Raw genomic sequence first — 21,417 nt, 5'->3', positions numbered from 1 at the left:
TTTAAGGTTAAGTAGTGCCAACTTAAGAGGGTTGTAACGGTTAAATATGTTATCACCTGTGTAACATTAACTACCTTCTAACTGCCCAATAAAAGTAAACTGTTCAGTTTGTTTACAGCTAAGAACCTTAGTTGGAATAACTGTAAATAACAAACAATGACTAGAGGCGAGGGTAGTACAGAAACTAGGCAGTAATGTGTAAATGACTAATTTTTACATTTTGTAGTAACTGGTATAGGCCATTTCCATTTTATTAATCAGTTAATGTTTACATCAACTTCAGAGAAATATCTTAAGCTTACAATTCAAGTAAATCTTACGAAAACTTGATGTAGTCCTTTTTAAGAATTTGCTAAAGAGGCTAGAGAGAGAACTCAGCCATGAAAAGTGCTTAGTGCTTTTGTAGAGGATTTAGATTTAGTTTTGAACACCAGCATGGCAGCACATAGTCATCTATGGTTCCAGTTTCAGGGAATCTAATGCCTTTGTCTGGCCTCCTCAGCCACCAGCACATATGTAGTACACTTGCACATAAAATTATTTACTTGAAGCGCTACATGTAGTGATTGACAACTACACAAGAAAAGCCAAAGTACCAGGTTCAGGTCTGCCTAAGCTTCGTAGTGCACTAATCTGAAGCCAACTGGAACTATAGTATGAGGCCCCCTATCCCAAGGGGAAAAAAAATTAAGAGAAAATGTTGTACTTGGTCTCCGCCATCTCGATGGCACAAGCTTGTAACCTCAATAGGAGACTGAGGTCTGGGCTACAGAGCAAGAACAAAGCTAGCCTGAGCAAAAGAGAAATGGAGATATAGCTAAAGGATGAGTACTTGCTTAACATGTATGATGCCCTGTGTTAACTTTCTGATTTGGGGATGTTGGTGTTTTTTTGGATTTTGGTTTGCTTTTTCCTATGGATTATATCTGTTAATTTTCTCTTGATTTTAGGTTGATACTGTAAAGCGCTTGCTAATTAAAAAATTGCCTCCTGTTCTTGCTATCCAACTAAAACGATTCGATTATGACTGGGAAAGAGAATGTGCAATCAAGTTCAATGATTACTTTGAATTTCCTCGAGAGTTAGACATGGAACCTTACACAGTTGCAGGTGTTGCTAAACTGGAGGGAGATAATGTCAACCCAGAAAGTCAGCTGATACAACAGAATGAGCAGTCTGAAAGCGAGAAAGCAGGAAGCACAAAATACAGACTTGTGGGTGTGCTCGTGCACAGTGGCCAAGCAAGTGGGGGACATTACTATTCTTACATCATTCAGAGGAATGGAGGGGATGGTGAAAAAAATCGTTGGTATAAATTTGATGATGGAGATGTAACAGAGTGTAAAATGGATGACGATGAAGAAATGAAAAACCAGTGTTTTGGTGGCGAGTACATGGGAGAAGTATTTGATCACATGATGAAGCGCATGTCGTACAGGCGTCAGAAAAGGTGGTGGAATGCATATATACTTTTTTATGAACGAATGGACACAATAGGTCATGATGATGAGGTGATAAGATACATATCAGAGATTGCTATCACCACAAGGCCTCATCAGATTGTTATGCCATCAGCCATTGAAAGAAGTGTTCGGAAGCAGAATGTTCAGTTCATGCACAACCGAATGCAGTATAGTTTGGAATATTTTCAGTTTATGAAAAAGCTACTTACATGTAATGGTGTTTACTTAAACCCTCCTCCAGGTAAGTGTCAAGACTTAGTTTATTAAAGCAAAGAGTAATTGTTATTTCTAAGATTTATTAGTAGGCATAGCCTTGCTGTGTGTGTGTTGGTTTTTTAAGACCGGGTTTCTCTATGTATCTCTGGATATCCTGGAATTTGTGATGTCATCCAGGATGGCCTCAAACTCAGATCACTTGCCTTTGCCTCCCAACTGCTGAATCAAAGATGTGCACCACCACCACCCTGCTAGCTTTATTCATCTTATACCTATAAATGTTTGCCTAAGTGTATGTCTGTGCCATGTGCACGCAATTCTTGAGGAGGCCAGAAAAGGGCATTACATCCCCTGAAACTGGAGTTGCTGGGTGGGTGCTGAGAACTTAACCTTGTACCTCTGTAAAACCAGCAAGTGCTCTTGATTGCTGAGCCATCTCTCCAGTCTCCATTTCCCTTTTTTGGCAGGTGAGGGTGTATGTTTGTTTGGTTTTGGTTTTTTTTAGGAGGTGTTTCTCTGCCACCCTGGCTGTCCTGGAACTCAGAGATCTGCCTGTCTCTGCCTCCCAAGTGCTAGAATTAATGGTGTGTGCCGCCATGCCCTACTTAAATATATAAAGTTATTATTTTCATTTTGAATGGATGTAAGTTGATGCTTTTGGCTAAAATTAGATTTAAGATGATTTGTGTTTGAGTACTAAGTATTTATAGTCATACTGTTTGGAGATAAGTTTTTCTTTGTTGCAGCAAATTTTTGTTTAATACACTACTATAAAGGATTGTATTTGGTTCTAAAATCAGGAATAATAATTTCATAAATAATCTAAGAAGAGTTTTAACAAATTGAGAGTGCAAAGTACAAACTTGTTTGAAAGTGGGACTTGAAGAGACACTTGGTTGTTTTAAATATGGGTTTGTTTTTTTTAGGGCAAGATCACCTGTCTCCTGAAGCAGAAGAAATCACTATGATTAGTATTCAGCTTGCTGCTAGGTTCCTTTTTACTACAGGATTTCATACAAAGAAAATAGTCCGAGGATCCGCCAGTGATTGGTATCTTGTTTTGAATTTTTATTCCTGTTTAAGATTTGGTGGTGGTCTTTGTAGAGGGCTCTATATTTTTTTCAGAACCACAAAACTATTATTCAAACTTACGAGACAGAATTTTTAAAAAATCATAGTAATAAGAAATCATACTGGGTGCTACACAGAGAAACTGTGTCTCAGAAAAAAAGAGAGAGGGAGAAGGAGAGAAAGAGAACAAGGCTGAGAAGACCTAAAGAAGTGACTGCTAATAGGTTAAGAGGTTTGAGTGACTAAACAGTCTAGACCTGTGGTGATTGATGCACAACTTTACCAACACCCTAAAAGAAAACCACTTAAATGCCATAAACTTTATGATACAAATTTCAGCTCATTCTGTATTCAAACTTGGACTTCAACTTTGTATCAATCACTTGCTATTGTAACTTAGGGAAACCTAAATAGTCCATATGGGGGCTGGAGAGATGGCTCAGAGGTAAGAACACTGGCTGCTCTTTCAGAGTTCAATTCCTAGCAAACCACATAGTGGCTCATAACCATCTATAATGAGATCTAGTGCCCTCTTCTGGCCTGCAAAGCATATATGTAGGCATAACACTGTAGACAAAAACAAACAAAGATGAATTTTTAAAAAGACACTAAAAAAAGAGAAATCATACTAAAATACTTGGCATAAATTCAAAGGGTAAAAATAAGTATAGAGGCCATTATGATGCCTTTTTAGCAATTATCATTTACTTAGGGCCAGTGAGGGTGGCTCTTGCCACCAAAACTTGACAAAACTGAGTTTGAAACCCAGAACCCACATGGTAGAAGGAGAGAACCTATTCCTGTCAATATAGTCCATTTACCTGCACACACAAGCGCGTGCTCGTACACACACACAGACATATAAGTGTACAAAGCTTCTGTACATATCCAGAAGATAACTACAGTAAGGAAAGAAGTTATTTTGTCATTTTTGGAGACAAGGTTGCTCTGTGTAGCCTTCGGTATTCTGAAACTCACTCTGTAGATTAGGCTGGCTTTGAACTAAGACTCCCAAATTCTGGGGAAGGTGTGCACCACCACCTCTGACTTAGTAATATATTTTTAATGAACAATACAAGCTTTTGACTATTTTATAATTCCATGAGATTAGGCCAATCTATATAGTACTCATCTCTCTTCTCCCCAAGCCCCAGCAAGCCCCACTCCACCCTACTGCACCCCCACACACACACATACACACACACAGGGTTCTCTGGGTAAATAGAACTGGCTGGCCTAGAACTCTCCATAAACCAGACTAGCCTTTAACTCAGATCTGCCTGGACATTAAAGGCATGCACTACCACACCTAGCTCATCATCAATCATTTTAATGTTAATACTAGAAGTAGTCATTACTGCTGTTCCCGCCAGAGAAAAAAGATACTTGCTTTTTTGTTTGTTTTGATTCAATTCTCCATCACTTTACTATAGGAAAAGTGAACTGAATTTATAGTCTGATAGTTATGCTTTGTTTTGTTTTAGGTATGATGCATTGTGTATTCTCCTGCGTCACAGCAAGAATGTGCGATTTTGGTTTGCTCACAATGTCCTTTTTAATGTTTCAAATCGATTCTCTGAGTACCTTTTGGAATGCCCTAGTGCAGAAGTGAGAGGCGCATTTGCAAAACTTATTGTCTTCATTGCACATTTTTCCTTACAAGACGGGCCTTGTCCTTCACCTTTTGCATCTCCTGGACCTTCTAGTCAGGTAATTGTACCTTTGTTTATATATGTATTTACCAAAAAAAAATGAGCTTTATGTGTTTGTTGAAGTTGAAGAGAGAAAACTGAATGCGTTTTTTTTTTATGATTACCACACATCAGACACCTAGACTGATAACCTGACTTCCGTTAAAATTACTAGCTAAAAAGCAACAGTGATTATTTGCCCTTTAAAAATACGTGGGTTGGACTGGGGTGAGGGTCAGTGGTAGAGAACTTTCCTAGGTTTCTCTTTAATATAATGCTTTTATATTAAAGCCTTCAGTTTTCATGTCAAGCACAAAAGGGAATTTTCTCTTGAAGAGATATTTTTTTAATGTGTATATGTATGTGCACACCTGCACACATGTGCTTTTTTAAACCTTTATTTTGTGTGGACAAGCGTAGAGATCAGAGGATCTTTTTGGGAGTTAGTTCTCTCCTTCCACCATGTAGGATCCTAGGGATCAAACTCCAAGGCGTCTGTTTGGGTGGTAAGCTCCTTTACCCATTGAGCCATCTCACCAGCCCTGTTTTTTAATTACCTTACAAAGTAGTGTTTCTATATGAGATTTTCATAACACTTCTTTTTGGTGGATTTTTAATAAACATTTTTGGTTTCAATTGCAGCAAAGTAAAAAATGTATAATGAATACAAAGGCTGAGTATGGTGCTACAATAGTTTGTGGTACAAACCTATAATTCCAACTGCTAGAGAATTGCAAGTCAGCTTGGGCCAACTTAGTTGAGATGCTTTCTTCAATAGTAAGAAGAGATCTTGGTAGATAAGCTCAGTGGCAAAGGTCTTCTCTAGCATTAGCATATACAAGTCCTTGGATCAATCTGGTGTTGGTAAGCAGTGTGAATAGAATTCATGTGATCAGTCCTTCCAGAAAAGTATTCTTGTATTTAACATACACATAAAATTATCTTTGCACCTTGTTGAGAATCAGCTAGTGTTTTCTCCTTTACAGGCTTATGACAACTTAAGTTTGAGTGACCACTTATTAAGAGCAGTACTAAATCTCTTGAGGAGGGAGGTTTCAGAGCATGGACGTCATTTACAGCAGTATTTCAACTTGTTTGTAATGTATGCCAATTTAGGTAAGAATTAAAATTTTCATAATTTCTGTTAAAGTATTATGTTAAATGATAGGTCCAATGATGAAATAGGATTTGGTTTTCTTTTTCTTTTTTTTCTTTATATTAAACCTTCTCTAAATATAGAATATCCTCCCCCACCAACCCCTGTGAACTTCATAATTTTTTACATAATACTCCTGTGGTAAACACAAGTGAGGTTCTGTTGTCTTAACTTTTGCTTCCAAAAGCAATGATACTACATCTGCCTGCTTTATTAACATACTCATTCCCAGGCTTCATCCAATTCACTAACTAAATCAGAATTACCACAGTTATTACAAAGAATCTTTGTTTTTACTGTGAGAGTCATCAATTTTGGAGTGAGGTCTGGAAAAAATTGAAGTGAAATAAATTAAAATTGGAGAAAATGTGTTCATTCAATTAGTGCCAGGAGTATAGAGCATTTGTTCATACTAATCCCAGGTTCGATTTCCAGCATCACTAAAAAATTTTTAAAGTAAGAATTGACTTAAATTACTCTGCTGCTTTTCTTCTCAAAGTAGCTTGCTCTTTCTTCTCAAAGTAGCTTGCTCTTTATACTACTTGCTCATTCCTGTTTAGATACTACTAGAACTATACCTAAATATCATGCACAATTGTCTTCTACTATTTTATTTTGTTGCAAAAGATTCGATTGGGGGAGAATACTTGTCTAGCATGAACATGGGCATTTTCAGAATCAAAGGATGGTGGTACACCTTTCATTTCAGTACTAGGGAAGCAGATCTCTGTCAGTTCAGTGCTAGTTTGATCTATAGATCGAGTTCCAGGACAGCCAGGGTTACACAAAAAACCCTGTCTCAAAAACAACAAAAAAGTAGCAAATAATTCTTGCGTTGTTATTTATTTTAATTAGCATGGACAGGAGATAAATTTACTATGGTAGAATAAAAAATAACCAGTAAGGTATTAGTATACTAAGATAACCATTGACAGGTTCTATAAGTGATAGTTATATTCAGCGATATTCAGAATTGGTTCAGAAACTTAGAAAATTGTTTTTTAATAACTTCCTTAAGAGCTATAAAAAACAAACCAAAAAAACCTTTTTACATTGGAATTTGAGTTGTATACCCAAGCACCACTTACTGATTTATTACCCGTATTACTTCTCATTTGTCTCTATGGTTGGTTGTAATCTTTAGCCTCTACTAGATCCCAGAACCCTGTTTCTCATGTAGTTGCTCTAATAGGGGCTATAGTGTAGTTCACATCTAGATTTTAGCTTTTCCAGGCTATAAGGTCTTCTCTGTCCTGGTGTTTACACACTCACTGTCAAATGCTAACTGTTTTGTATAGATTTCAATATTGAAACTGCTAATATTGGTAATTGGTAAGTTTCTTAGCTGGTTAAATAATTCTGAATCTAAGTAAAAGTGATGTGTTCTTTTAAAGTGATAGACAAGGGTTAGGCATGGTGGCAAACATGTTTAATCCCAGTTCTTGGGAGACAGAAGAAGCAAGTAGATCTCTGAGGCTGGTCTGATCTACATTAGCGACTGCAGAGAGACCTTATCTTGGGGGAGGGGGGAGTTGATAAACCTGGGCTAGAAATATGGCTTAGCCAAAGTGCTTGCTGTCCAAGAAAGAGTTCAGTCCTCAGACCTCTTATAAATGGCTGAGTAGGATATGATGATCTGCTTGCAATTCCAGCCTGAAAAGGTTGAGTCGAGATCCACAGAGCAAGCCTACTAGTATTCTTTATCTGAAAGCTCTGGATTTGAGAGATTCCTGCCACAGAGGTGGAAGAGCTTTTGAGGAAGATTCTCAGCATCAACTTAGTTCTCCATGGGCATGTACACCATGGAATACATGTACACAGGAGAAGAATGAGGGGGGTGATGGACAAATATTTTTAATAACTGTCTTTTTTGTTTTGTTCACAAAGTTCTTTCCATCCTAATGTTTCCTTCTATGTCCCCCCACCACCACCTGTGTTCTGTCTCTCTTTCACTGCAGGAGTGGCAGAGAAAACACAGCTGCTCAAACTGAGTGTACCTGCTACCTTTATGCTTGTGTCCTTAGATGAAGGTCCTGGTCCTCCAATTAAATATCAGTATGCTGAATTAGGCAAATTATACTCAGTAGTGTCACAGCTCATCCGCTGTTGCAATGTCTCTTCAAGAATGCAGTCTTCGATCAATGGTAATCTATTCTTGGCAATAGTTTTGAGTACTCTGGGTCATATCTAGAACTAGATTAAATATGGTTCTGAAGATACTTAAATACAAAGTAAGGGTGTGAATGAAGGTCCACTATTGCAACATTTTACAATGTTTGCAGTCCTGTTCCTTTTTCACATGATTAGTGGACCTTTTTCTGCTTGCTACTGGGTTAAATAAGTAACGTTTTTATGTTAGGATACCTGTCATTATAACACACAGTATTACTTTTCTTTGTTATACTTAGAAAACTTGACATACAGCTCCTTTTTTTCCTAAAACGCATTCATAGACTATGTTCTGAGAAGTTTACATTGTTATTGTGGAGAAGCTTATTGATTGTTCATTGACAAATCTGTATTGTAGGTAATCCTTCTCTTCCAAATCCTTTTGGTGATCCTAATTTATCACAACCTATAATGCCAATTCAACAAAATGTGGTAGACATTTTATTTGTGAGAACAAGTTATGTGAAGAAAATTATTGAAGACTGCAGTAACTCTGACGAGACTGTCAAATTGCTTCGCTTTTGCTGCTGGGAGAATCCTCAATTTTCATCTACTGTCCTCAGTGAACTTCTTTGGCAGGTTAAGAAAACGTAACCATTGTTAAATCTCTGTGGTTTGATTTGTTACCCATTTATACATTATTCACTGTGTCTTACCTATTTCTAGGTTGCATATTCCTATACTTATGAACTCCGGCCCTATTTGGATCTGCTTTTACAAATCTTACTGATTGAAGACTCCTGGCAGACTCACAGGTGGATACTTATTTTTTTATTATCAGGCTAATTAGACTTAGTTCCAGGTGTTACATGTAATTGAAATTGACCACCCCCACATTTAAAAAACAAAAAAAACAAAAACACCCTAGAGTTCTAGTGAATATTCAGTGTTACAGGAAAAAACTCAAGACAGAAGTGACTATCAAGTTCTCCAGTTTTTTGTTAGGTTTTTTTTTTTCTCATTGCCCAGGTTTCATACTTACTATATTAACATCATTCAACTGAATTGTTTTTTAATTAATGAAAACTAGCAATAGACTGTATACATATGAATTTATTAATAAATCCAAGGATTGTTTTAGGTTTAGATTATATTAGTTTTAGAACTAACCTCACAACATAATCTGTACTTTATTTAATGATAGTTCTTAGGTGAACAGAGCATAGAGACAATGCTTTTAATTCCGGTACTTGGGAGTTAGGTAGTCAGATCTCTGGAGTTTGAGGCCAGCCAGGGCTGCACCAAGACCTCCTTTCAAAGTGACTTAGCTGAATTTGATCCCATGTGGTTGAAGGAGTAAAACAGTTCCCTCCAGCTGTGGTGCACACGTACATGCACGCACACACGCGCACACACACACGAATAGTTTTGTGGTGATGGGCTTTGTTGGTTGGAGCAGGGTTTGGGGTTTTAGTGATTTTATTTTTTAGTATCTTAATAAATATATACTGCTAACTCATTAACATTGAACTTAACAGCCAGCACTCTTACACCTCTAACCTAATGTGAGCTTCTCTAGTCCACACTTTCTGTAAGATAACACTAGACAGTACTTCAGTGCTATACATGAAGGCCAATTATAACAACAAAAGAGGACACTTGTTCATAGTTTGAAACTGAAATAAGACAAAGTTACTTTATTCAACCTCTGGTAGGAAAGTGTGAGTTCTGGGCAACTTGAATTATTTGCTATTTTGTACATGGTCACAGACAGCTACCAAAGCACATTAAGTACTTATTTTTGTTGTTTTGGGTTTCTTGTTTGTTTGTTTTATGTTGGATATACAAGGTTTCACTGTGTATCCAAAGATGTGCTGCAACTCACTCTAGACCATACAAGCCTCACAGAGATCTGGCTGTATCTGCCTCTCAAGTGCTGGGATTAAAGAGTTTTTAAGTACTGATTTTTAAGATTATTCATTCTAGGGGTTGTAGAGGAGACTCAGCCATTAAAATACTTGTTCTTGTAGATGACCAGGCTTGATTCCCCAACACTCACATAGTGGCTTAAAACCCTCTATAACTCCAGTTCTCTGGGATCTGGCACCCTCCTGGCTCCTAAAGCACCCACCAGGCATATATGTGGTACATATATGTACATGCAGGAAAAACACTTCTACGTATAAAGGAGTAGAAATATTTTTAAATACGAATGTTTAGAATGGATTACAAATGCCAGAATTTATCAATTTGCATGAAATTACCTTTTTTTTCATTGTTTCAGATTAGTTATAAAAATAGCCATAAGAAAAAAATCACTTTTCTTGAATCCAAAATGTTCTGTCACCATTGATACTTCTGAGATGATTTTAGTACAGTCTAGCTTCTAGTATTTTTCTTTTAAAAATAGCATAAAATTGTATAGCTTTTAGAGTGTGGTAGCATATATAGACCTTTAGTCATACTGCTCCAAGACAGAGGCAGGCAGATCCATGTGAGTTCCAAGCCAGTCAAGGCTATGTAGCAAGACCATAGATATATCTAAGTTCTCTTTTAGCATATGATGTGATGAAAACATAGGTTGGATTAAATGTGAGCAATAACTCAAATAGTCAGTAAAAACTCGTGATTAACCTAAGTTTGAAAATAATCATAGTATGGTGCTTTTTTTGTTGTTTTTTTTTAGTTTGGTAAGTAGGTCTTAAAATTAACTATTTATGATGTCCTCTATGTATCTTGCATTGTTAGACATGAGAAGGCAACACAAAGATAGTGCTGATTAAAGATAGCATTTAGAAAACTATTGGCATTAGTGGGAAAAAAGTATATGGCAAAGTAATGTTTTAACACTTTATCTCAATTGACAAAAAAATAAATAAAGGTAAAGTTGGGGTGGCTTAGTGGCAAAACACTTACCTAAAATGGGTTAGGCCAGCCCTCAGACTCTACACTGCTGCCTCCAACACAAAATGGAGAAGTAAGAGTTTATATGCAGTATCTTAGATCAAACAGCAAGAAGCCTACACGCATTTAGATGTTCTTGGTTGCCCCTGGCAACCATTAATCGGCTTGCTTCTAAGTTTGCCTCTTATAATCATATTACCAAAATACAACATTTAGCATTTTATGTCTAAGTGATTACAAAGATTCTTTACATACAGCATATATTGGTTCCTTTTTACTGCTCAATAATACTTAGTCTTACAGGTATATGTCATATTTTGTCTATTCGCAGGTAATGTCTAACAAAATAGACACTGGGCATGGTGGCATAAGCATGTGATCTCAGCAGTTTGGAGGCTGAGGCAGTCATATTGAGAGGTCAGGATGATTTTGGGTTGCTTAATGAAACCCTGTCTAAAAAACAAAACACAAAAATGATTTAAAGCAAATTACTCTCAACTTCAGTGTCTGTGTTAACTTTTAAAATTTGTGTTACTCTTTGAGTCTTGAATTTGCTTCTGGTAATGTATTTAAACTTCATATTGAACACAATTTGAACAAGTAAAAAGTTAGTAAAGATACAAACTAATTGGCAACTGTATGATCCTGAGGCAAGCTGTTGTATCTATTTCCCCATCTGCTCAAAGGTTTAATAGTGCCACCTACTGTCTGTTATGAAACAACTGAACCCACAGACATTTACTGGGTGGCATGTATTAAACAGTAAATATTAGCTTCTTTTAATTTTTATAAGTTTTATCTTCCATCTGATTGTTTTTCAGAATTCATAATGCCCTTAAAGGAATTCCAGATGACCGAGATGGGCTGTTTGACACAATTCAGCGTTCTAAGAATCACTATCAAAAAAGAGCATACCAGTGTATAAAGTGTATGGTGGCCCTCTTTAGCAGTTGTCCTGTTGCTTACCAAATCCTGCAGGTAAGGGTGATATAATTATTTCATAGAAATTTAAATCGGAGTTAAAAGATCCTGTTTTGAAAGGCTAGACCTATAGCTCTGTGGTATACTGCTTACCCAGAATGTACAATTCCCCAACATGACAAAGAATAAGAAAAGAAAAATAGTAGCCGGGCGGTGGTGGCGCACACCTTTAATCCCAGCACTTGGGAGGCAGAGGCAGGCGGATTTCTGAGTTCGAGGCCAGCCTGGTCTACAGAGTGAGTTCTAGGACAGCCCGGGCTATACAGAGAAACCCTGTCTCGAAAAACCAAAAAAAGAAAAAAGAAAAAAAAAAAAGAAAAATGGCATTAAGATCCTATTTTAACCCAAGTATTGGAGTGGGTGAGATGTACATCTATAATCCCAGCATTTGAGGCTAAGGCAGGAGGACAACCACAGGTTTGACAACAACCTCAACTATATAACAATTACCAGACAGCCAGAGTTACATAGCAAGACTATTTCAAGGGGAAAAAAAAAGAATAAAACCTTCATGTTGTGATGTTATCATTTTAAGTTATCTTTGATACATTCCCAATCCTCTTAAATGTACATGATTTTATTTACTTTTGAAGGGCAATGGGGATCTTAAAAGGAAATGGACCTGGGCAGTGGAGTGGCTTGGAGATGAACTCGAAAGAAGACCATACACTGGCAATCCTCAGTACACTTACAACAATTGGTCTCCTCCAGTGCAAAGCAATGAAACATCAAATGGCTATTTCTTGGAGAGATCACATAGCGCTAGGATGACACTTGCAAAAGCTTGTGAACTCTGTCCTGAGGAGGTAAAAAAAGCCACCAGTCTACAAGAAATAGAAATGGAAGAAAGCAAAGTAATTGTTTATAGGCCACTGACTGTGTATTAATGATAGTGTTGTTTATTAAGAACGTTGCTAGACTTCTATTTGCTTTAATGTATAGTGATATATTAATGAGGATTCCTCCATCTGGAGAAATTACTGTGCTATATAACCTTAGAAATTATTTCCAGACAAACCCAAATTAGGAATTTTAAGTTGTTTTCTAAACCCTTATGTGTACGGGTGTTTTATCTGTGCACCATATTTCTGCCTGGTGCCCATTGAGGCCTGAAGAAAGGATATTGGATCTCTTGAAACTGGACTTAACAGATTGTTTTGAGCTGCCATGTAGGTGTTGGAACTTGAACTTGGGTCCTCTAGAAAACAAGAAATGATCTTTATTAAAATATAATTGCATTCACTCTGTCAGCTACTCCCACACATCTCCTTACTCTGTCTCAGATCCATGGCTTCTTTTTCTTTAAATGTTACATGAATCTGTGTGTAAATCTATATATAACAACCTGCTCAGTGTATAGAAAGTTATTTATATGTTTATAACTTTAGGTCTGACCATTTGGTATTGGATAATCAATTGTAGGACTCTTCCCTGGAGGGATATGGTTTTTCTGCTTCCAGCATCCCTTGTTTGTCTGATGTTGAAGACTCATGAAGTTTCCTCCATCCATATTAAAATATTCATTGTTTAGGCAGCCCTGTTGTTGAGACTGCTTGGATATACGTTCCCTGACATTTCTAGGCAACGTAGTTCACATTGGACTTCTTGTCCCCCCTGGCTCTTATAATCTTCTGCCCCTTCAATGTTTGGGAAGGTGTCCTGAGCCTTAGATATAGAAGTTATAATTATAGTTTTTAAGAGTTGTTACTAAGTTAACAAATTCAGCAGTAAGCTTGATGTTGCCTGCATAATTCTTTTTCTTTGAAATTAGGAACCAGATGACCAAGATGCTCCAGATGAGCATGAATCACCTCCACCAGAAGATGCTCCATTATACCCCCATTCCCCTGGATCTCAGTATCAGCAGGTAAACAGGAGTCAGATGGTGGGGTTAACCTCTACAGTGGTTCTCAACCTTAATCCTGCAAACCTTTAATATAGTTCCTTGTATTGTGACCCCCAACAATAAAATTACTTTCATTGCTACTTCATAACTGTAATTTTGTACTGCTTATGGATCATAATATAAATATGAAATAAGAAATATGCAGGATATCTTTGATACTCTTGTAAAAAGGTCATTTAACACTCCCGCACAACAAAGGTGTTGAGAACCACTGCTCTAGAACCAATTTCATGCTTGATTATAAAAGGTGGCTTTTTACCATGACTCTGGACTAACTTTGGGGGCATGACCAGAAGAATGGGTTAGGGTTAGAATGGTGTGGGGTCATGGTACAAATTTGAATTTGCCCCAGGAATATGATTCCCTTACCAAATAGGTATGCCTAGTACTAGTATAGAATGAGTAAAGCTGTCAGTATAAAATGATAATCATTGCTTAGTGTGAAGGATTATGATGACGTTTCTTGTTAGAATAAGTCTGCAAGTAAATTCTAAAAACAACTAAGGTATGGCAGTGAAGTAATGTTGCTTAATTAGACTGGGATTTCATTAACAGTAAAAATTACTGAGAATTTGACATATTTGATTAATTGTCAAATTCATTACCTACAAAAACAAGGTAAAGAAATAATCTCCTGAATAGGAACTTTCTTAAAATGTAGATGTTGTGACCAAGTCAAATGTTTGGAGGGAGTGATAGTACAAATGGAAATTAGCTTTCTGGCATGGTGCAGTGTTAAGACTCTAGAGTATATGACTTGTTTTTAATCCCAGTACTTGAGAGACAGAAGTAGGCAGATCTCTTGAGTTTGAGACCAACTTGGGCTACATATTAAGACCCGTTCTTTAAAAGGGGTGGTGGTTAGGGTCAGTAGTGACACATACCTTTAGTCCCAGCACTTAGGAGGCAGAGACAATCGGATCTCTTAAATTTGAAGATATCCAGGACTACACAAAGAAACCCTGTCTTGGAAAAAAAAGAGTTGGGGGTGGGAGTGAGATCTGCTGACAGTCTGTAATCCTCTAAAGTTCCCAGGTGCTGCCATGAGAATGGCACTGAAGGTAGCCTTAGGTTTTAGAGTGTAAATGGAACCACAGGGAATAGTGTGTGGAGCCTAAAATCTTGGCCTGGCTTATAGGCATATAAGGACAACCTAACTGTGTGAGATTCTGTGTTATTGTGATGTATCTGTAATTCTACTGCTGGGAGAGGCAGGCAGAACCTAGTTGACATAGCCTATTTTTCTTTTTTTTTTTTTCCCCTCTCTCATTTTTGAGTTTTTCTTGTCTAACAACTCTCTATGTCCTGGAACTCGCTTTGTAGACAAGGCTGGCCTTGAACTCAAAAATGGGCCTGCCTCTACCTCCTTAATCCTAGGATTAAAAGTGTGCACCACCATGCCTGGCAACAGTTTCAAGGCCAGCACAAGTAGTGAATATCTTTAAAAAAAAAAAAAAGTTAGGGAACCATGACAGTAGTTATTTTGCTCAGTCCCAAGAAAGCTCATACATTAATCTAGCCTTGTGATTTCAGTGACAATAATTAACATTAATAGTTCTGTCTACATAGCAATTACACATATGGTCAGTCAGGTTTACACTATGAGAAAGAGTTCATGTAGGTTAGCCCTCACATCATTCTTTGTGATTAGTAAGTCAAGAATAGTAATGGGGCATTTTAATTTGTCAGGCTTACACCTAAATTTTTGGAGCTGGGCTGGCAAAATTGGTCAGTGGGTAAAGGCACTTGCTATGCAAGCCCCACCCACCTGAGTTCAGACCCTAGGATCATTATGGTAGAAGAAGAAACACCTCTTCAAGCAATCACTTTGGACAAAGATTTATACATACCTAGCCAGTCATGTGTTCTTTAGGGTTCCAAGGTTTATATTTACCTATAAGATTTTTCTCTTTTCAATTGATGTTGTAAGTCCTAAGAGTAAAAGAAATGTTTCTGTTTCCACCAATTTTTATTTTTTTATTATTATTTTTGTTTTGTTTTGTTTTTTTCGAGACAGGGTTTCTCTCTGTGTAGCCCTGGCTGTCCTTGAACTCACTCTGTAGACCAGGCTGGCCTCGAACTCAGAAATCCGCCTGCCTCTGCCTCCCAAGTGCTGGGATTAAAGGTGTGCGCCACCACCGCCTGGCTATGTTTCCACCAATTTTAACTCATGAGTTTAAAATGTGCTTACTGCTCCAAAGGTTGAGGTTTTTTCTGTATTTATTTTGCCATGTTTAGTTATATATTGTGCACTTATGCGAGTATCAGACTCGGGTGTCAGATCCTCCTTATACCTAGAGTTATGCCAATTTAAGCCACCTGGTATGGGTGCTAGGAACCCATCTGTGGTTCCCTGTCTGTCCAGTACATAATCTTACCTTTGATTCATTTCTCCAGCCCTGGAAAATTTGTAATGCACAGATTTCACTTCCCTTTCAGAATAACCATGTGCATGGACAGCCATATACAGGCCCAGCAGCACATCACATGAACAACCCTCAGAGAACTGGCCAACGAGCACAAGAAAATTATGAAGGCGGTGAAGAAGTGTCCCCACCTCAGACCAAGGATCAGTGAAATGCACATATTAACTGGTTCCATCAAGACTGTGCGTGCACCCAGGCCTTACAGTCCAACTTTTTTCTGTGTCTGGCTAATACTTCAAACTAGAAAAACTATTCCTAATCAACATGGAGTGGAGAGTTTATTCACTGTCTTATCTGCAGAAATTTGCTGTCAATATATAACCCGCCTGCAGTGGAAAGTGTATAGTGTTTTGTAATAAATGGCCTGATGCTAATGTGTAAATGGCAAAGGTGTATATAGTATATTAATGTTTGACTTGTAATTCTTAAGCAAGAAACTTTTTTTCCTTGATGAGACTCACAGATCTACAAAACTACATTCATTTTCTTGTTATACCCACTGCTCTCTGCAGCCAGTGTTGCCTACCTTGTGGCAGTTGAATCACCTCCTTTACAAAAACAGAGTAAACAAACATCAACAAAACAGCCCATTCATGTCACACCAATAGTTTCGTGTTCATTGTTTGCCACTGGAGTCAATTTTACTATGAGCAATGTAAGGCTAACTACCTTTTGATTTATTTGGTTGATGTGGAAAATTGGTGATGTACTATGTTTCTAGTCTTTTTCATTGCCTTTTTATTCAGACGTTAGGTTAATCACTTTGAAGCTATAGATATGCTGTAACATTTAGCATGGCTTCACACAAGTTAGTGTAGCCAATGAAGAAATATTACCATAATGACTGCAGTTGTCCTGACATGGCATCTGCATTGCTCGGAGCTTTTCTTCTTAAACCCTAGATTATAAAATACAGACTGAGGGAGAACTGTGGCAAGCAGGCAGTTCTCAATTACACTTGCATTCTTCTCATGTTTGACAGTGTGATCTCTGGGTAGAATAAAGAACACTTAAACTTACCAACTTGGTAATGGGAATTTTGAAAGATTTAAAACAAATACACAAAAATTTGCTTCACCAGGATGCTGGCTGGAGCCTAGTAGTCTGTATTTGGTGTGCTTGTTTCGTTCTCTGCTAGAGCTTACTAAGTGACTCTTTTCAAACTGTCCTTCTGCTGCAGAAGTCCTCAGAATCCCACAATCTTTGGGGTACCTCTGCACCAAGGTCTCTGGTTGATTCTCTGCTCAGTCAATTTTACTTGAAAGCAAAAATTGTCCTAGCTCCTTTTCCATTATTCCAAAAATTTTAACATTCAAAGCAGGGTCTAATTTTAAAAATTACTGGTAGTTAATATAATTGAGGAATTAAATTTTAGAATAAACAATTTGAATAAAGATAAAGGAATCAGTTAAAACTGTATTTCAGAGAAAATTGGTGACTTGAATATGTGTAATTTTTTTGGAACCTGTCTAAAACCAAATACCCCTGCAAACAGATACAGCCTACGCTATTTAAATATTTTGCTGTTTTATTTTATAGAAATTATTTTGCTGAATTTGCAAATAGAATTTGATTTAAGAATAACTTTTTGTCCTGTGGTGTGTTTGGGGGTTTTGGTATTTTGTGTCTGTCTGTCTGTCTCTCTTTCCCCCCCTCTCCCTCCCTCCCTCTCTCCCTCCCTGTCTGTCTCTGTGTCTCTGTCTCTGTCTCTCTCTCTCTCTCTCTCTCTCTCTCTCTCAGGACTGCATATTTCAGAAAGCTAATTTCTGTGCATAGCATGTGTAGACATAACCTGCAGTGAAGATTTTAGTCTCAGTATGTTTTTGTGCACAGAAAGATGGGGTCTTTGGCTCTTTACTAAAGACTTGGAGAACAGGATGTTGACGCTGTAAAAGTTCCCTAACAATCAATCTTGTACTTTTTGTATGTTTTTATATACATGTGTATTTAATGAGCACAAGCTTGGTTGTATTTTTTACGATTCAGTTGATAGGAAAATGTTGAAAGGCTATAGTTGGCATTGATCAAAGCAGAAGCAAAATTGAACATTATGTTATTTTGTGATTTAAAAGGGGCAGTATTTAAGATAAAGGTTTAGGTATCTTATTTGCAGTATTCCACAATTCTGCTTCTAGGCTTCCTGTAATTTTTTTTAGCAACTTTTGACACCAGATAGATTCTGTTTACATCAGAATTTGCTTTTGTTTCGGTTTTTGGAGCCTGGAGATCCAGGGCCTGAAGTACTCCAGGCAAGTGCTCCTACCACTGAGCTGCACCTCCAGCCTGAATTGAAGTTTGAGCAAAGGTTGTACAGTGTTTGCAATTCCAACTGGAAATTTTTAAAAGTTCTTCAAGTAGTGAAATAGGTTAGCTTTGTTTGGACGAGTAACTGGTACTAGTTACGTTATCTTACCATCTGACATGTGACTTTGGTATTTTCTGCTTCTTAAGGAAATTATGAAATACGCAAAACTTAGTGACTTTAGATAAGAGAGAAAACTTGACATTTTCAAAGGCTGTGAATTTTTCTTGGAGGGATTCTATCCCCCCACCCCCGGTAGTTGCTTTGAGTGTATAAGCCCACCAGTTCCAGATGAGCGCTTATGAGTCATGGTTCCCTTCATTTGAGGAAGAGTGGGGCTGTGTCATGACCAGGAATGAGGGAAGGTGAACAGAGTTATTTTTGTTTGTTTGTGCAAATTATTTTCTATATTAACTCTTTAAGCATTAATGTATTACCAGAAATTTTAAGATGCATGTTATTGTAAGAGCAACATAGTGGTGATTTTGAGGTCTTTCTCTAAAACATAAGTGGCACATTTTAAATTTGAAGTCTTAAAGTGCCTAAAAGTTATTTGATTCTTTCAACTGATTTCTTTTGAGCCCTATGTTTTCTCCTCTAAATGTTTGTTGCAGTCTTCGTTTGAAGAACTCCCACATTTCTAAATGGCATGATTACTCTATTGAAGACAGTAGAATCTATTACCGTAAGACTGAAGAGATTTTATTGTGCAACTGTGTAAACTGGGGCTTTGCCCAGTCGGATCTAAGTATTTTTGTGTACAACTTCGTAAACACCATATTGCTGCTGTTTCTAAGCCCTCCACCTACCGAATTCTCATGTTCAGCATTGCAGAGGCAGAAATACAAGCATAATCCTATATGGGCTTTGTTTCTTTTTATTTATCTCCGTGATGATTTCCCAGCTTTTTTTTTTTTTGTCAGCTATAATTATACAGACCTAGAATTATTCAAATGTTTTCTATTTTCATGATTAACTTTTATTAGTGGACAATAACAACTTAAGTCTTTAATCCTCATATTGGTTAAAAAGATGAGGAGCCTTTTTTATTTGAATTACTTTTGTAAAGGAAAGCAACAGTCTGAATATTCAGGTGACTACTTTGGCATAGTTCTTCAGGTTTTTATTAGTATTTTTCCAGGTTATGTTTTCCCATTAACTATTTTACTTTTTTGTGGTTAATTTGGTGGATATATCCTGCCTTATTTAGAATTTTAGAAAATTGCCTTTTTGTGAAAAGTGCCCAGTTTTTATTTCTAGTTTGAAGGTACGAGGACATACAGCTGCTGATAAAGGAAAACAGCACCCCTTTGCCCCAGCTTCTGTGTTACCAACAGAACCATTCTCAGTACTGGTTTCATTGTAGGGGCCAGCCAGAATTGGTCCTACACCTACATGAGTGTTGCATATTTGAAAAGGGTTTGGGTGTGATAAAAATCACTACAGAAGTGCTGAATGTATTAAGAACTCGCTGCCGATTGTATTTCTAACGATTATTTTGTGTTTGCAGAAGTATGTAGCACTTGTCCTCCAAGCTTACCAGTGTGAGGGGGAAAGGTGAACCACATTTTAAAGTCACTAATGAGTGTGATTTTTTTTTTTTTTTAGAATTGGGATTCTCAAAAGGAAATTTCACCACCCAAATCCCACATACTTCTTAGCCTTTTACAAGCCAACAGACTGACATAAAGATTGTCCGCAGTTCGTAAGATCTAGCACATATACAAAAATAAAACTTTATAAATTAAATTTGGGTTTTTCTTTCATTTATTAACGTAGGGTTTCTCCCTGTATTGCTAGGTGACATGCAAGGCATCAAATGTATATAGGCATGTGCCGTATCACCCAGCCACATTTGGCCCTTTAAATTTTTTAAGGGAGATGTTTATAGTAGGTCATTTATAGATACAGCATGTGTTATATCTAAGCAGCTCAACATTGGTTCTTAATTTTAAATCTGAAAAGTCCCCTGTTTTGAGGGGTTGTTAGTGTGGAAATTCAGTCTAACGTCATCTGAAATGCTGAAATTCCTTTTCATTGTCTGAAAAAAGTACAGTTGGCTTCTGCAGCGATGCCTGTTGATGTTTCCCTAAGGGTTACTGCTAAAGAAAGGTATCCCAAATATTCCTTACATTTGATTTTACTGAAACACTGCCTACCTCTAGCTCAAGCTGGTCTGGAATTCACTGTGACCCAGGGTGACCTCAGCCTCCCAAGCGCCAGGTTTACAGCTGAGTTTCTAGTTCATCCTTCCTGCCCCACTTTTTTTTTTTATTTTAAGCAGAATCAGGGCAAAGTATAGTAGTACATGCCTATGAACCTACCACTTAGGAGGATCAGGAGTACTTAAATTTGGGCTAAAGGCCCTATCTCAAAACTCTTAACCAAATCAAATCCAAAATTCTTGCCTTTTAGAAAACTAGTTGGCCCATTTGTTTAAATTTTAAGAACCAATTGAGTATCCCTTAGCTAAGTATGTGGGACAAAAAGTGCTCAAAATCAGGAACCTAGGGAGTTGCATATATGGGAATTGTGAATGAGCCCCTAATGTGAACACAAATCATGTGGCATGCACAATCTGAGAGTAGTTCCATGTTGTGATGGTCCCTTGTGTTTGACTTTGAGGTATTTTGGGTTGATTTTTGTTTTTTTCAAGGCAGAGTTCGTCTGTGTAGCCCTTGACTGTACTGGAACTCTTTTTGTAGAACAGGCTGGCCTTGAATTCAGAAATCTGCCTGCCTTTGTCTCCTAAATGATGGGATTAAAAGCGTGCCACTACCACCTGGCTGGGTTTCTGTGGTTTTGTTTTTGTTAGTGTGCAGTGCCAGGCATGGAACCAAGGGTCTTCCACATACTAGGCAAGCTAGCACTCTTATCACTAAACCATTGTAAGCCTAGAAATGTAACCTTTACAAAACATTCCCTTTGTATGAAATTTCGAGAATCATTTCAGCCGAGGTACAATTGTGCTTAACTGCTCCTTGATGGTTCAGAACATACTGTCTCACCAATCAGAGATACCAGTGAGGAGGCCCAGAGAAGAGGAGAAACTAAATTCATAAAGGTACAGAATTGCAGGCTGGGAAAATGGCTTGGTCAATGCAATGCTGCCAGTAAGCATTAGGACCTGAGCTCAATTGCAGAACCTACAAAAAAAAAAAAAATGTATGAGTCCCCCACACTTGTAATCCC

General features: G+C 37.5%; 1 protein-coding gene across 4 annotated transcripts in view; it reads left to right on the top strand.

The window, feature by feature from the left end:
- The window catches only part of Usp9x (ubiquitin specific peptidase 9 X-linked), a 103,655-nt gene extending 82,649 nt beyond the window's left edge, over window positions 1-21,006 (top strand). For 3 of the 4 annotated variants that reach the window (XM_028776023.1, XM_028776024.1, XM_028776022.1), the window contains 11 exons: window positions 951-1,704; window positions 2,606-2,729; window positions 4,235-4,460; window positions 5,428-5,557; window positions 7,556-7,741; window positions 8,125-8,345; window positions 8,433-8,521; window positions 11,432-11,588; window positions 12,185-12,397; window positions 13,363-13,458; window positions 15,937-21,006. In XM_028776023.1, coding sequence (XP_028631856.1) covers window positions 951-1,704; window positions 2,606-2,729; window positions 4,235-4,460; window positions 5,428-5,557; window positions 7,556-7,741; window positions 8,125-8,345; window positions 8,433-8,521; window positions 11,432-11,588; window positions 12,185-12,397; window positions 13,363-13,458; window positions 15,937-16,074 — 2,334 coding nt within the window. In that variant the 3' untranslated portion in view covers window positions 16,075-21,006. The remainder of the gene's footprint in view (window positions 1-950; window positions 1,705-2,605; window positions 2,730-4,234; window positions 4,461-5,427; window positions 5,558-7,555; window positions 7,742-8,124; window positions 8,346-8,432; window positions 8,522-11,431; window positions 11,589-12,184; window positions 12,398-13,362; window positions 13,459-15,936) is intronic. The other variant, XR_003712441.1, reaches the window with a different exon arrangement.
- Window positions 21,007-21,417: the final 411 nt, after the last annotated feature.

Source organism: Grammomys surdaster, unplaced genomic scaffold (genome assembly GCF_004785775.1).
Source record: "Grammomys surdaster isolate TR1022 unplaced genomic scaffold, NIH_TR_1.0 263, whole genome shotgun sequence".
Classification (NCBI taxonomy): Eukaryota; Metazoa; Chordata; class Mammalia; order Rodentia; family Muridae; genus Grammomys; species Grammomys surdaster.
This window is presented reverse-complemented; position numbering and strand designations above follow the sequence as displayed.